General features: G+C 38.5%; 1 protein-coding gene across 2 annotated transcripts in view; it reads left to right on the top strand.

The window, feature by feature from the left end:
• Positions 1-14187: 14187 nt before the first annotated feature.
• The window catches only part of GSG1L (GSG1 like), a 361289-nt gene continuing 358056 nt past the window's right edge, over positions 14188-17420 (top strand). The window contains exon 1 of one of the 2 annotated variants that reach the window (XM_031962802.1): positions 14188-14865. In XM_031962802.1, the coding sequence (XP_031818662.1) occupies positions 14562-14865 (304 nt within the window). In that variant the 5' untranslated portion in view covers positions 14188-14561. The remainder of the gene's footprint in view (positions 14866-17420) is intronic. The other variant, XM_031962806.1, reaches the window with a different exon arrangement.

The raw sequence follows: 17420 nt of genomic DNA, 5'->3' as shown, positions 1-17420 counted from the left end.
ATTTGGAAAAGAGATCTAGTACTTTTTATATATATTTTTTTGGGTACCACATTTTTTTTTTTGAGCTCCACATTCTGAACCTTCTTTCTCATCCCAATAATGGTATAAACTAAAATTCCTAAATTCCTTCCAAGAAATTCCAATCTCTAAGACTCAAAGGGGTGTCCTTGAGTCAATAGAGAACTGCTGTGTCCAGCTGCTGTGTGTATATGTGTGTGTGTGTGTGTGTGTGTGACCACTGAATTCGTTCATCCAAGGATGAAAATGGTCTGTTTTAGTATTTAGGAAAGTGAAATAGCTGCCTGAATCTTACGTTCTAGAGAAAAGAAAATGTGTTCTAGAGGTAGGAGAGTATCCGTCCTAAGAGTGAAACTATTCAAAAAGGCAAGGAGGTGAGCACAGTGAAGAAATCTCAAAAGATGGGAATTTCATGGTAGAATGTTGTTCATAAGAACTTACTGAAAGGTAAAGATATAGGTGGTCTCATGGCAAAGGATACTCTGAGTTCCCCAAGTATAGGGGCATGTCTGTAAAGGAATGTCCACATCTTAGGAAGTAGACCACACAGAACTTCTTTTTTTCCTCTTCCCCCTTCCTTTTTGCCCCTTAGTGCCTGAGACTTTCTCCTAAATTCTTTGCTTATTAGAATGTGAGATTTTATGCATGTTGAGTTCTTGGGAACGAGGCTACTCAAGACCCTCACCTTTTAGAGAAATTGGGAAAAGAAGTAGAATGAGATAGCAAGAATGAACCAGAGCAACAGGGAACAGGTGCAGAGTAGGCACAGGGGGAGGGAATGCCAGGAGGGAGTGGGTAGAAAGATAGGAATGACACTATGAAACCTGGGCAGCTGGTGCAAGTGGGTTTAGGTTTCTAAGCAGTGGTTGGTGTTTGCATGGGAATTGAATAGGAATGAATTTCTTTTTGTCACCTCTACTAGTATCTTAGAAACCAAAATTGCTGCTCTCTGCTTCCAAAACGACCTCTAATGGCTTAACCTTGATTACTTGATTTCTTCTGTCCCCTTTCTAACTTCACTCCATTCAATAACCTAGCCTTATGGCCAGCCCCTTCAGTTCTAGCCTTCTATGCATGTCCTTACATGTAGAATCTCTTTTCCCCTTGAGTTTTTGCTTTGCTGAGTTCCACCTTAGATCTCTAGAGAGTCTCTTTGCCTCAGGCCCCAAATCTTAGAATGCTGCTAGAGAGACATAGAATTCCATGTATCTGCCAGACTACAATGATAATAAATGTGTTCTGGTTTTTGGTTTGCACCTGTGATTTAAATGGTATAAGGGAACTCCTAGTAAGAAAACCCATATCCCAAAGTAGATTAGCAACTGTTCTGAAACTTAGAGTCTTAGAGAGGTTTATGGTGGTAATAAGAGGTTGAATGATTCACCCAGAATCCTACAAACATTGTGTTTCAGAAGGAAGACTTGATCCACCTAGTATTCCAGACTTCTAGACCAACCTTCTATCCCTTACTCCATGATTAGTCTCTAATATTAGTTATATTACAATTATTAACCTGTGTTTATATAGTACTTTCCAGTTTTTAAAGCACTTTCACATACATTATATTATTTTATCCTCATAACAACCTTGTGGGAAAGGCAGAGCAATCAAGAGAATATCTCCATTTTTACAAATGAGAAAGCTAAGGCTTCAGAGAGATTAAGTGACTTGTGCAAAGTTGCTTTATCTGTGTGGAACAATCCACATATTTAGAGTTCATAGTTCTGTGGATTGTCACCCAACATCCCCTTTCTCTACATTTCTCAACATTCTCTAGAATTCAGCTGGGTCTGTCTCCTACTAAGCCATCCTTTTATTAATTTCTTAATGATTTCAGGCTTTACACAACTACTATTCTCTGTGCTACAGAAAGATCAAGAAGGATAATAACTGAAGAAAGGTCATTGCATATGGCTAGAAGTCATAAGAAATGGAAGCTTGACTTCACCGGAGTAGGGGTGACAAGAGCCATATTGCAGGGATTAGAGAATGAGTGATTGTTGAGAGAGTAGAGGCATGTGGATGTTTGAAAAATCTGAAGTAAGAGAAGAATTAAAAAATGAGACAGCAGCTAGAGTGAACAGATTTTTTCCAAGATAGGGGAACCCTGAGCATATTTAACAGCAGAAGGGAAGAAGCCAGTGGAGAGAGACAGATTGAAGATGTTTTAGAGAGAGGATAAATAGATCTGGGGAAGTAGAATCTCTAAGACACAGGTGGAAGACTTGGTTCTAGAAAACAAGAAAGTTAACTTTCTTGGAGACAGTGGGGAAAAAATAAAAAGGTAACTAGTTAGGAATATTATGCGATGAAGAGGAAGGAACTGAATCATTCTCTCAAATGTCACCAGTGATATCTCAGCTACTAAATTGTTTGGCTTTTAGCAATATTTATCTTCCTTGACATTTTTTTGTTTTTGTTTTTGACATTACTAACCATCCCATCCTTTCAGAAACATTATTCTTCTTTGGCTTCTATCACACTGGTCCTTCCTTGGTCTCCTTTGATAGGTCATCAGTCATCTCTCATCCCCTAAATCTAGTTGTTCCCAAGGACAGTAGCAACCCTTTTCTCCTATCTCTATGTGCTCTGTATTGATGATCTCATCTTCTATGGGCCCAATTATGAACTCCATGAAGATAATTATAACCATTCAGTGATGATTCTCAATTCAATACATCTACCCCTAATCTCCTCCAGGATTTTAGTCTTAGCTTTTCAACTACTTATTTTTCATCTCAATTTGAAGATTCTTACTTGAATATCTTAAATTCAGTATATTGAAGACCGAAGATGTCTTTCTCCTAACATATATTCCTTCTCCAAAGTTCTCTAATAGAGAATAGGTTACCTATCTTTGAAACTTCAGAATCATCTTTGACTATTCTCTAGCCCTCACACTCCACAGTCAACTAATGATAGCTAAATGCTATCAATTATACCTCGGTGACATTTCTCTTAAACATTCCCTTCTTGTTCCTTCTACTACCACTCCTCAATTTAGGCCCTTAGTTTCTTTGCCTTCAATCTATCCTTTCTTTAATGTATCTTTAACACAACAGCCAAGATAATCTTTCTAAGCCATAGGTTTCATAACTTTCAATAACTGTCAGTGGTTTCCTATTGCCTCTATGATAGGAAGGGCTTGAGGAAAGGGGCTAAGGTTTGCATAGGTAGTTTTCCTTTATAAAATTGATCCCCTCTCCATTGAAAATCCTCAAATTTCCTACACAAACACCAAAAGTTCACTTGCGTTTCAATCCCATATCTATAGATATCTTTGAGAATTTTTTTTAAACAGCACCTACTATTTATATGCTAAGCACTGAGTGAGCTGAAGTGATAAATACATAAGTGTTCCTGCTTTCAAGAAGCTTAAAACGAAGTGGTGATAAAAAAGACACATGTATATACACATAAATAAGTATAATAGTGTCAATAGTAGACCTGTGACTTCACTTATATAAAGAACTCCAGGGTGAGGTAATTTCCTCTGCCAGTGTAGATGAGCACATTTTCTGCAATTTATATTATTAGAAGGTTGCGTTGAAGACTGAGAAATAATTGATTCAAAGACACACAGTATGTGTGAGAGGAAGAATTTGAATCTGGTTCTTCTTGATTTCAAGACCACTTCTCTATTCATTATACAACACTGTCTAAATAAATGTTAATATGAATTAGAGTATGAAAAGTGCATGAGAGTAGTACAATAGGCTATAAATTTACATTGGATGGTGGAGGGATTACTTCCATCTGGGGACATCAGGTAAGGAGGTGATCAAGATGAGCTAATTCCTGAAGGATGAATAGATGAAGATGATAGGTGTAAGTATTGCAGGTTTAGAAGAAAAAATTAGAAACAAAGGTACAAGTAGGTGAGAATGTTCCGGACATACTTTTAGGATGTTATGGAAATCCATTTCTCTTGATTACTCAGTGGTACTTAAGGGGAAGAGGTATCAGATAGAATTGGAAATGTAGAGGGAAGCCAAATTGTGGAGAACCTGGAGTGACAGGATAAGCAAAGGATTTGGACTTTATTCTGTAGGTGAGGGGGAACCACTGAAAGCTATTAGAACATTTGGATTGCCTGAAATAATCCCAATATATACAAAATTAAGTTAATCATCTCCTGCTACCCCCCAAAAGCAAACAATTTTTACCCTTCTTATCTTGTTATTTCTGTCAACAACATTACCATTTTCTCATTCATTCAGGCATGAAATCTCATTAATGTTTAACTCTCCCCCCCCCCCTTATTTTGTTGTTCAGTCATTTCAGTTGTGCCCAACTCTTTGTACCTCCATTTTTTTTTTTTTTGCCAAAGATACTAGAGTGATTTGCCATTTTCTTCTCCAGCTCATTTTACAGATGAGAAAACTGAGGTAAACAGAGTTAAGATGATTTGTTGAAAGCACACAGCTAGTGAGTGCTTGAACTCAGTTCTTCCTGGCTCCAGCCCTAGCATTTTATCTCCTGTGTCATCCAGTTACTTTTCCCTCTCATATCCTATATTATTAATAGTCAAGACTTCTGATTTATTTTTTTCCTTCCCATTTGTGCTTTCCTCTCTCATTCTTATTGCCACCATGTTATTCCAGACATTCATCACTTTATGGTGGGGTCATATTAATAGCCTCCTTTTTGATCTTCTTACTCCCAGAGCTTTTCCACTACAATCTATCCCATATACCACATCTAGATTGATTTCCATACATTACCACTGTCATTATTGTGTCACTCTCCTGATCACAAACACCATTAACTCTAAAAAAGTCTGAACTACTCAATTTGGAAACAAATTAAACAAACATCACCAAGTGCTCAGGACTGCTAGGTGGCATAACAGATAGAACACTGGGGTTGGAGTCAGACTCACCTTCCTGAGTTCAAATCTTACCTCAGATATTTAGTAGCTTTGTGACTCTGGGCAAGTCATTTAATTGTGTTTGCCTCAGCTTTCTTATTTGTAAGAAAACCCAGAAAAGGAAATGACAAATACCATCAGTATTTTTGCCAAGAAAACCCCAAATAAACTCATGAGGAATGTGAAACAATTGAACAACAACAACAAAATCAAGTGACCACTTTGTACAAGGTATTTGAAGTCTGCCATTAGATGCTCTCATTTTCTAATCCAGGCTTATTTCTCACTATTCCCCAACATAAAACCCTGTACTCATACCTAACTACACGTATTTCCTAATGCTGTTTCCCCTGCCTGGAATGAATTTTCCTTACCTTTCTGCCAACTTAATTCTACTCATCCTTCAATGTCCAGCTCAAGTTCTACTTTCTCATTCAGAGAAAGCTCCAGACTACATTTATATTCAATTTTTAAAAAATTTCTATAAAATTTATTATTTATAGCACTCTTTAGCATTTAATAATATATTGTTGGTCATTATATTTAAAAGTTTCATGTATCTCCTTCACTAACCTCTTAAAGGATGGGAATTCTGTTTGACTTTATGTTTTTTCTTTTTGGATGATCTTTAGGCCTAATATTATAAATGTTTTGCATATAGTTGGAGCTTAATAAAAACTTGAATGAATCAACAAGGGATAATCTCTGAAACTATCCTTGTCTAGAAGGGTCATCAATGTTAATTATTAATACTTGAAGAATGTTCTTAAAAAACAAATTTTGAAAACTTAGAGGTGTGTCCCTAAGTTTGTGGTTTTTTTTCACTTCAATTGTCTGAAAATAGAATAATAGTATATAGGTTTCCCATCTTTCTAAAGTTAAAAGTTGAAATTATATTCTAAGAAGTACAAGGATATAATAAGATATATAAATATGAATGTATTAACTGTTGGCATGATTATTTTAAAGTATTATACCACTCTATCATTCTTCTATACCTTTTACTATAAGATGGTAAAGCTGATTTTGGAATACTAGTACTCTGAGTCATATTCACAATTTTAAGTAAATACTTTCATGGAATTCTTCTCCCTCTCACTTAAAAAAAAGTATTTGGCTAATTTTTTTCATGGTATGAGCCTATAATAAAGCCATACTCGACCACATATTGTAATATAGGAAAAAAATATAGCCATAACTTATGGTAATATTTTATAAAGAGATAAAATAGATTTTCTTCCTAAACCATCTAAAAATGAATCAGTGGCAAAAGGTCAAAGAAATGTTTTGTGACCCACATATAAGACTCAGACAGACATTATGGCGTTGCCATTAGGACTGTTTCAAGAAAAGTAGGAAGGAGATCATCACTTCCTAATGAAGTTAGTTAGTTTCTCCTTGGGTGAATCGACCTCCTGGGGTTATTGTGATTGCAAATAGCATTAAGAGGCCCAGAAAAATGTTTGGTCCTTAATAATAAGACTGTAAATTGTACATTTAGGCTAGCTTTTCACCTCAGAGCCTTAAATTGAACCTAAAATAGAAGAAATAACATTGATATTTATTCAAGTCACCTTGGAGATAAGTTTAAAAGCTCAACAATTTGAATTGCTTTAATGCAAGCTATTTTTATTACTCTGGTAGGGGTTCCCACTTTTAAAATTTACATTTTGGAGGTTTGGACAATGGTATAAGCAAATGACTTTAGCAACCCATAAGTAGGTTAGTGACCTTCTTAAAGAGCTGACTTTAGAGTTAGACAGGCAGAAAGCAAAATCTACAGAATTTGAAAGATTTATAATTTCCTCATCTGTAAAATTGCCCACTAGTGTGGGTCCCTTCTTCACGAATGCATATTGTACCACTTCTGTAATTAACTTGGTGAATAGTCTTGGAAAATTGCTGTGGTTGAAAAATGTATTCCCTCATGACCATTCAGGTAATAAGCCTCTCTGTATTTGGGCTGGTCCTGAGATGACAGAAATTCAGTTTATTACTAGACTTTAAGCTTTTCCAGGATTGCATAAAATGATTTTGTGAAACTACTCAGTTCAGGCACAGCATGACATCTGCAAATTAACTTAGTTTTAACTTTTTATTATAGTGACACATCTTAAACAAAAATATTGAATCTATTTCAATTAACTGCCATTTTGAATTCTATAATGCTTTGTTCTTTTTTCATATAAAAATTTTAGTTTCTTGGTAAGTTAACTCCTAAAAACGTGTTTTTAAATTTTTTTATTATTGTTTCTTCCTCTCCTATGTAGAAATGCCAATAATATTTGCAGATTAATATTATATACTGCTAACTTTGTTCTATCTAATAATAATTCCAGTATTTTTGCCGACTCTTGGAGGGTTCTCTAAGTACATTATTATGCCATATGGAAACAGAATTTTTTGTCTCCTCTGCAAAAAAACCAAAAAAGACTACTCAGGTAATGTTTCCTCAAAAGTAAGAATTTGGAGATAATGATACATTATTGACAAACCTTTGTCCTCTTGAGATTGGACTTACTCTTTTTGGCTCAAAAGGAAAAAAGAGCAAAAGTTTCAGAGACAAATTGCCACATGATGCAAGTAAAAACGTCTTTACAGGGTGACATAGTGGAACAAGTACTGGTTTGGAGGCAGGAGGTTTGAATCCTGCCTCTAACACTTATTAATTGTGTGATCCTGGGCAAGTCACTTTACCCTGTTTGTCTCAATTTCCTTATCTATAAAATGAGCTGAAGAAGGAAATGGCAAAGCACTGCAGTATCTTTATCAAGATAAAGTTACAAAGAGTCAAAACTAACTGAATAACAACAGTAACATTATTATTAACAATAAGCGCCTTTCAAATGTAGGATAGGCTATAATATGAGTTGTGAATTCATCATTACTGGAAGTCTTTAAATGGAGACTGCATCATCCATCTGTTGGGGAACACTGTAGAGAGGATGCTCAGATGTGAGTTGAGCTTTCCTCACTCAGAGAATCTATAACAATGAGCAGAATGTATGGGCACAGGTAATATAGAACGTGAACCAAGTATGCCTGGGAATGTTGCCACCACCTGGTCCAAGCATTATCGTTAGTACTTCCCCTTTCCCTCAGAATTCTGGATGACATAGTTTACAAACTGACATTTTGATTTAAGGTACCATTTGAACTGTGCTTTGAAAAGAAGGAAGAAACTCTATAAGGTTCAGGTGAGGAGGGAGAACATAGAATCCTTGTGCAAAGGTTTGTGGGTAGAAGGTAGAATGCCATGTTAAAATGGAATGCTTTGGCACGGGCATTCTCTCTCCAGGGGAACAAAAACCAGTGGTAACACTCACATGAGGGAGACCCCAGTGCTAACACATTCTTTTGAGATACCTATGAATACAAGGTGAGTTAAACCACAACCATGTCATAGTACATTACTATTCCAAGTGACACTAGTGTATCCTAGGTACCTAAAATTTCCTGTTTTAAATGGAAGTAACATTATATCCCTCCAAACCTATTCCTTTTTCAAAATTCCTCATTTCTATTCATGCTGCCACCGGCTTTTCATTTACCTGGATTCACGCACTTAATTGCCATTTTTATTGTCACTATTTCCAACCCCATACACAATCATCTGCTAAATCTTGTCCATCATAACGTTTGAAGAATTCTCAAGTCTGTGTATTCTTTTACTTACATAGTCTTTACTCTTGTTCAGCCCCTCATTGTATCTGTTTAAACTTAGATAATAGCTTCCTAATTTGTTTTCTTGCTTCCTCTTCATTCACTCTCTCCTTCAATTCAGCCTCCAAAAAGCTGTCAAACTAATATCCCTAAAACACAGATGTGATCATGTTAACCCTTTACTCAATTTTTTTTTATCTTCAATTGATTCCATATATCCTCTGTGCTAAAATCTAAGCTCCCTAGCCTAGCATTTAAATCCCTTCATAATCTGGTTCCTACCAACCTTGCAATCTTATTTTATTTTATTATCCTTCATATACTTTCCATTCTAATGAAACTAGTCTTCCAGCTGTTTGCCAATACATTCCAGTCCCCCTTCTGCCTCCAGGCCATTGCAAAGAGTGTCTCCCTTGTCTGCCCACTTTCCTTCAAAGCACATAATTCAAGGATTCCACCTGCTTCCCAAGCTTTTCTTGACCCTAACCCCTTTGCCGTTTTCTACTTCTTGAAATTACTATTTATATTCTATATTTACTTACTATAATAAATGTTATATACCCCCAGTAGAATGAAAGGAAGATAGGGATTGTTTGCTTTTTTAAACTCCAGGGCCTAGTACCATTGTCTCTCCCCCCTACACACATAGTAAATGCTTAATAAAAACTTTATAAATTGAATTGAATTGACTTTCAGATTGCATAACTATACCCTGGAAAGTGCTAAAGTCTAGTAGTTGATAAATTGTGTTATCATTGAGAATCCCAGGATTCTATAAAATGTCACTCTGGGAGTTCCCTGAAAGAAACAATGGTCATGGAGGACATATTAACTTGTGTTTTTTTTTTTTTTTTAAATCAATACCAGAATCCACTATAGCACTATTTTAGTGCTGGAACTAAAGTTGAAAGAGCTTAAATTGTAGAAAGGTTCTACAACTACTAAAAACTGGAAAACCAGTGACCTAGGGGTATTGGTTTAAATTATACAATATACACAGTATGGATCCCTGCCAGTGTTATTCCCTGCAATAGAGCACTCTCTCCTACCCCCAGGCTGAAACAGGAGCCGCTAAAGCAAAATGAAAGGATTTGGCAATAGGAGCATATATATTACTAACTAGATGAAAATCCATTGCATATTAACCTTGAATTTTGGAAATTGTGATACTCCTCAAGCTAGTAGCCTTAGTTCAAAGTGTTTCACACCTTAGATCAAATTCAAATGAATTAAAAAATAAAAACCATCAAGAAATAATAATTAACATATAGCATTTATATCCCTGGCATTAATGCTAGATATTATATAGTATAAAATTAATGAATATGATCTTTTTTAAAACAGATGACAGTTGATGGACAGATAGTTATTTTGCCAAATGAGCAAAAGTGTTGTGTGTAAATATATTTGGGGGGGGGATTAAATTGAATCACATTTTAGGTGTGTTAGAAAATGTTCTAATTATAAAAAGCATTTGTTGCTAGATTTCTTTAACATGAAGAATCCTTTTGAACTGTTAATACCCTCTAATTTGTTTGTTCTATAAGTCTGGTTCTTAAAATAAGATACATCTATGTGCACTGTTAGAATTTAACAGTACAAAACGTCAAAGATTAGCACTATAACTAAAAATAATTTAGGCTTATATAAATAGTCTGACATAAAGAACCTAAGTTCTGATGCTAGTTCTACAATTTACTACCTATCTGATGTTAGGCAAGTCACTTAACGTTTCTGAACTTCAGTTTCCATATCTGTAAAGGTACTAGACTAGGAACTCCAAGGTTTCTCTTTTCTCTAAAGATATAAGCCTCAAACCTTGGTACATGAATCTTGTCACTTATAAGTAATATCCCTTTCCCTCCTTACTTAAATTTCCCTTTCTTCCCAACTTAATAACAATTCATATTAAAGTTAGCTTTTAAGATTTACAAAACATTAAATAGTAATTCTGTGGCAGAGATCTCCCAAGCTTGAAACCTCAGAATGAGCAAAGGACAGCTTAGCTGGCAAAGTGGGTAGGATAGAATGCTGGACTTGAAGCAGGAAGGTTCATCTTCCAGAGTTCAAATCATTTGGCACTTCCCGAGTTCAAATCAGACACTTACAAATTATGTAATCTAGGTAAATCACTTAACTCTGCCTCAGTTTCCTCATCTGTAAAATGAACTGGAGAAGGAAATGGTCAACCATTCCAATATCTAGTCAGGAAAACCCTAAATGGTGTCATGAAGAGTTGGACATGACTGAACCACAAGAGCTGCCAAAATGTTTCTAATGTACATATCTGAGCATGCAATTCTTTAAAACCTTCAGTTTTATATTGCTAATAGGTTAAAATATAAAATTCTTAGCTTGACATTTAAATCTTGCTCCAATCTACCTTTGCAGTCTTATTTCACTTTATTCCTTGTTACACACTCTATGTTCCAGCTAAATTGGAGCAATTACTTAATCTTATCCTCTATGCTCCTGCCCCTCTCCAAATATTCAGGTCATCTCCCCAATCAATGCATTCAATGCCTGGAATGCACTCTGTCGTTATCATTATCTATTGATAATAGATAGATAAAAAAAATCCTCTTTTCCTTCAAAGCTCAACTTAGGTGCTTTATTTTTCATATAATCTTCCCTCAATCTACATTCCCTCCTCCTTTCTCCCTCAAACTGATAGTGACCTCTCCTTCATTCCCCCCCCACATTGCCATGAATAATATGCTTCAAATAGGATTCAGCCTCATGTCATCTTTAGCTGTGTATTTAGTAAATTTAATATCAAATTGTAAACTCCTTGAAATCCTTGGGATTGTGTGATTTTTAATCTTTCTATATCTGGGGCCTAATATAGTACTTTGAACATAGTATGCATTAAATATTTGGTGAATAAATGAAAAGATCTAGCACAGGCCCTCATCACCTCATGTTTGGATTATTGCAACAGCCTGCTGGTGGGTTTACCCGCCCTCAACTTTCTCCCCAGTCCAATCCATTCCCCACTCAGTCACAAAAATGATTTTCCAAAGTTCATATCTGATCACATTATCTCCCCCTTCTCAAAAAAAAAAAACAAAAAAACAAAAAAACAAAACTCAAGTGACTTCTTATCACCTCCAGGATAAAATATAAAATATTTTGTTTCAAATTCAAATCCCTTTATAGTGGCTTGCTACTAATCTCCTTAGACATTACTTTCCACTACATACTCTTTGATTCAATGACACTGGTCTCCTGGCTGGTCCATGAAGAAGATATTCCATCTATCTATTCTGGGCATTTTCTTTGGCTGTTTCCCATGTCTGGAATGCTCTCCCTCTTCTCCAACCACTGACCTCCTTTTCTTTAGGTCCTAACTTAAAATCCCATATTTTACTGGAAACCTCCAATGTCTTTTAAGTCTAGTGTCTTTCTTCCATTTAATTATTTCCTATTTACATTGTATATAGCTTTCTTTATATATATTTGTTTGTGTATTATCTTCCCACTAGATTGTAAAAGGCAGAACCAGGTACTCTGACTAAATCCCATTCTCTCTGAAAAGCCTGCCCTTGAGGACAGAAATTGTCTTTTGCCTCCTTTAATATCAGCACTTAGTACAGTGTTTATATGGTATATATAAAAAGATATGTGTGTGTAGTATATATATATATGTGTGTAATATACATATATTGCATACACATGTGTTATCATTTGGTATATATCTGTACAACACACACATATATGTGTATATACACATATACATGTAGTAGGTATTTAATAAATGTTTATTGCTTGATTAATGAAATGGCAGACAATTAGCTACATAGAAGGCTATCAGTAGCTTTGCCTAGATAGAATATGATGATGAAGAGAAAGGTAGGTTAGTTGTAATGCTTAGAGAGCAGTCCTGGGTTTTATTTCTACTTTGTCATATATGCTATCATAGATTGGTGTAATCAGGGGGGAAGGCACTTAAATGTTCAGTGCCCCAGGCAACTAGCTAAAATTGTTAAGTTCCAGATGAGTCACCTATCTATATTAGTGGAGAGTTTCTACACTATAAGTTTCCTATGCCAATGAAATAAAATTTGGATAAAAAAGAAAAAAAAAGTAGGTCAACCTGATGAAATACCTCCAAGTTAAAAGCAGCCTAGAGAAAAGTTGTGGCAATTTTTCATACCTCTTTGATACTTTTCTGCCATGGAAGAGGCCCTATTGAACTTAATTAGCATTCTCCTGAACCCTTACATAAGTCCATTAGTAAAATGTTTTCTTGATTTTATAAATGGGTGAACTGTGTCAGAGGCTAATGAAGTTACTTATCCAAGTGGTGGGTTAGAAATGAAAAGACCAGCCCCCAGTCTTAGGGATAATATATCTTTATGCAGTTTCATGGATAACTTTTAATTTTATTCAGGCTTGTGATTTCACTGGTGTTTGAAAACTTTATAGGAGAAAACTCCCCTTACCAATAGAGAGTTTCTAATTTCTTGGTTGTGACTTTCCAAGAGTCACACAGCTGGGATGTTAGAAGATGGAGCTGGAACCCTGGTCTTCCTGAGTCCCAGGAAAGATTTTCTACCCACTATATCCGATGTTCCTAATGAACCCTTTATGACTTTCAAAATGTCAGGAATTCTACCAGGTGCTTTGGAAAGACCATGGAAAGGGCAACACAGACTATGGAAAAGGTTTGTGGCATTTCGGAGAGAACTGGATTTAGTCAGAATACCTGGCTCTGCCATTTATTCGTTCTGTGACCTTGATGCTTTTCATTTCAGGGCTTTTACTTTCCTCATCGATAAAATGAGGGGATTGGACTAGAATGATCTCCAAAGTCCCTTCCAGCGGGGATCATCTAGAATCGGGGAATGCAGTAAATGTGGCTATTTAAAGGCCTTGCTTGTGGAGACCTAGACAGGGACTAGAATAAAAGACAAATTGGCAAGGCTCGCCTTGCTTCTGTCTGCTCATCACAGACAAGGTGCATTGTATATAAGCGCGGAACGTCCTTCTCAACTATCTTGGAACTTTTTTTGATCTTGACATTTTGTGATGTTTGTTTTAAGCCGGGCCCCAATAGAGAGAGAACGAAAGCTTCAAAATCATTAAATCTACCTCTTCCCCCAGGATCAGGGCAGGAAGCCGGTGAACGTCAAGAGGGTATGTGAAGAGGGTGCTGAGGCTGAAAACAGCGGTGCCGCAGATTGGGCAGCTGAGCTCCTCAGGCCGACATAATTACTGTTTTTGAAAATCAAATGACACCCAGTAGTCCTCCCGGGCTTGCGGTTCTCAGACTGTCAGGGTGATTTAGCGCCTTGTGTACAGAGGGAAATTCCAGGGGCGAAACGGAGGAAGGAAGGAAAGGGAGAACGGGGGAGGGGAGAGGAGGGCGGGGGCCGCAGTTACCCCAGCTGCCTTGACTCCATCCTCGTTTCTCTTGATTAATCCATCCCATCTCCAAGCTGGAGTACAATGTCGTCCCGCAGCCTGCAGGTGTCTCCCCACGGAGCAGGAGGCGGCAGCGCATCCTCATCTCTGGCATGTGCCTCCAGCTAGCAGATGTTCGTTCGTTCCTTCGCTCCTTCACTCGCTCCCTCTCCATGCTCGCGGCCAGACAGCCAGAGCTTCTCTGATCCCCTCCTCCTCCTCCTCCTCCTGCACCTCCTCTTCCTCTTATACCTCCTCCTCCGAACCTCCTCTCCGGCCCCGCACGTCCCAGCGGGTTGCAAGGAAGCCGCTTCAGAACTGGCTCGCTCGCGTCCCTCTGGCCGCCTCCTTGAGAGCGCCCCAAGTTGAGAGGAAGATGGGGACCCGGCTGCAGCATTTGCAGAGCCGCTCCAGCAACAGATTGGAAGAAACGGAGAGTTTCTGCCGAGGGGAAACTGGTTACTGAAGGGCGCGTGACGAGGCTCCGAGAACTTCTCCTCGCCCACAGCCGCCCGCCCACCCTCACCCACCAGCTTGCTTGCCCCCAGCCCCGGCTTCCTTCGGGCTCGCTTGGTCCTTTCCCCCGCGAGGAGGGCGGAGAGGCATGAAGACGAGCCGCCGGTGCCGAGCCCTGCTGGCCGTGTGTCTGAACCTGCTGGCTCTTCTCTTCTCCACCACCGCCTTCCTCACCACGCACTGGTGCCAGGGGACCCAGCGGGTGCCCAAGCCCAACTGTGGCCGAGACAAGAAGACCAACTGCCTCAACTACAGCGGCAACAGCACGGCCAACGACACGACCGGCTCCCACGGGGTGCACTACAGCTGGGAGACCGGCGACGACCGTTTCCTTTTCAGGTATTTCCACACGGGCATCTGGTATTCCTGTGAGGAAAACCTCAGTGGACTTGGTAAGTGGCAGCGGGCTCCTCGTCCTCCTTCTCCCTCTCCTTTCTCCCCGGTCTCTGGTGGCCGTAGGTGGAGACGACCGTGATGGTTTGGCTTCACTGACCAAAAAGCGAGCTGCTTGCTCCGTTCCTCCTGGAGCCCCGTGCGGCGCCCGGAGACCATTTAGAACGAGCTTTTCAAGGGTTCTCCGGGAACGTTTCACGTTCCACGGTTAGAAGGTTCAGCCTTTGGGAACGTTCCACGGGTGAGAGCATTCCACGGGTTAGAACGTTCCCTGGTGCCGCGGACTAGAAGGCTGGGCGCGCGCCCACCTGGAGAGCAACCTGTTCTTGGTCCCGAGGGTCTTGACTCGCCCTCTGCAAGCTATGCGCCCCTAGAAAAAAGAACCTCCAAGCTAACTCTTACTTGCAGGAACTGTTCCTGGGAGACCCTACACTTATCCTACCCCCCCCCAAAAAAAAAAAAAACGGGCGAAAAGGATTCAGTTTTAGCAGTTGCAGAGTGAGATTGGCACTCCTGGCCCTTCCTTGATTGATAGATTTAGGTTATGAGTACAGTTAGGGGAAGCCTACATAGGTTAACTGGAGTCTTGGCGCCCATCTGAACTGGAGCATTAAGTAAAGCCCCACTGACACAAGTTGCATGTGTGTATTCAAAGTATTCATGTGTATGCATGTGTTTTGGGGGGCGAGTGGGGCGTGGAACTCCCTTAAGGGGATAACTAGGGTCTTGAGGAAGTAAAATATTTACCAAATCAAAGAATAGTAGAAAGAGAATTCAAATAAAAATGTAGTAAAAATTAGTTGCAACAGAAACAGATAAAAACAACTCAAATAAAATTCTTATTGTAATAAAAAAGTACTTTTTAGGTGGTAAAATTTTGGGCATAGACTTAGTAAGCTTATTGTGGTTGGCTCCTCTGCTACATCGTTGAGTGCTCTTCTCCTGGCCACAAAGCAAAGTAAGAGTGCTACAAAGCTTAAGAACAAGGCTCTAGCAAAAGCTAGAAGTGTCTGGGTGAGAGATGGCCTCTGGCAAAGGCCCTTGGGAAGGCAGCAGGCAGCTATAAATCGAGGCCTGTGTACATTGAGAGCTTTTTCCTAGTTAATGCTGGGTTGTAATGCCAGCCCCTGATTGATGTTCAGAGGGGGTGAATGAATTGACACCCTACCCCCTTTTCAGAAGGTTAAAATTCACTGAATAAGAGATTAGTTCTGCAGGACAATATGAATATGCCTGTGTAGTGGTGGTGGAAGTGAACGTCCATCCTCAGAGTCTTTGCTAAGCTGACCAATCTGGTTGCATTGACCTGAGCCTTCTTTTTGGGGAAGAGAAAAATGCTGCTACTGGAGCTTGTTTAAAGGGTAGGGTGAATTCCGGCACTTCAGCTGCCTGATAGCTTGTACTTCGGAGAGGATCAAACTTTTTTTTCCTCTTTGAAGGCTATCTAGTCTAGCTTGTTATTTTTTCATACTAAATGTAACTTTTCTGAATTGTACTTTCTGTTGCTTATACACATGCTGATTCTTTCTACACTGTATTTTTGCCAGAGGTAACATTTTAGTTATGGATCAGGACTGATTTGATCTCCAACTTCTAATGTTACTCATAGGACTTTAATGTATTTTGATTCTATTCTAGACTTAAAATTCCAGAAGCACACTTAGTCCAAAGCTGCAATCATGAAAGCCAGGGAGAGGAAACCACTTTGCCCAAAGTCATGCAAATAAACTATAGAGTTGATGTTTAGAATCCATGTTTCCTGAGACATCATAAAGCATTAAAAAGAGCATTAGATTTGGATTCAGATGACCTGGATTTGGACTCTGATCTCTAAGACTTCTTCCAGACTACATCCCATAATGCTATGATTTCCGGTCCACTACTCATTCCACTATACCACCACAAAACTAATTAATTGCTTTTTATAAGTTCACAAGCCACAGCCCCAGTTATCCACATAGAAAATTTTATAATGCTTTAACACTTGAAAAATCATAAACCTTCTGGCCCATAAGTCATTCTTCTCCTTAAAGAAAACATTTCTGAGTTTTTGAATAAAACACATAAATTGCCATCAGTTTCTCTTATCCAAGAACTTACCACATTCTTCCTAAAATATACACATGAACTCCCCTCTATGTTTTCAAGAACCTTTCAGACAGCTGAAGTTAGGCTACTGCTACTACTCTTTTTGTAGTTTTCTTGAGACTTTTCAGCTGTTGCTTCAGAAGGAAAGGGATATTTTTATTCGTTGGGGGCCTCTAGTTCAGTTCTCAGGAATTCTCTTCTTCTAAAGTAGTCTCACATTTGGTCCTGGTTGTACTAGTTGGGGGACAGGATGATGGCATATGAGAAGAGGGCTGTTTAGGGGAACTAAAGCAGAGATGACTTTAAATATAGTGGAGTATAATAAAGAAAGTCCTAGATTTGAAGTTAGAAAACTCGCATTAGAATCACAACTATGGCCTCTTCCTACATGTGTAATCTTGGACAAATTATTGAACCCCTAGGCCAAAATTTCCTTATCTGTATAAAATGAGTGGCTTAGACTAGG

The sequence above is a fragment of the Sarcophilus harrisii genome, chromosome 1 (assembly GCF_902635505.1).
Source record: "Sarcophilus harrisii chromosome 1, mSarHar1.11, whole genome shotgun sequence".
In the NCBI taxonomy this organism is placed as follows: domain Eukaryota; kingdom Metazoa; phylum Chordata; class Mammalia; order Dasyuromorphia; family Dasyuridae; genus Sarcophilus; species Sarcophilus harrisii.
This window is presented reverse-complemented; position numbering and strand designations above follow the sequence as displayed.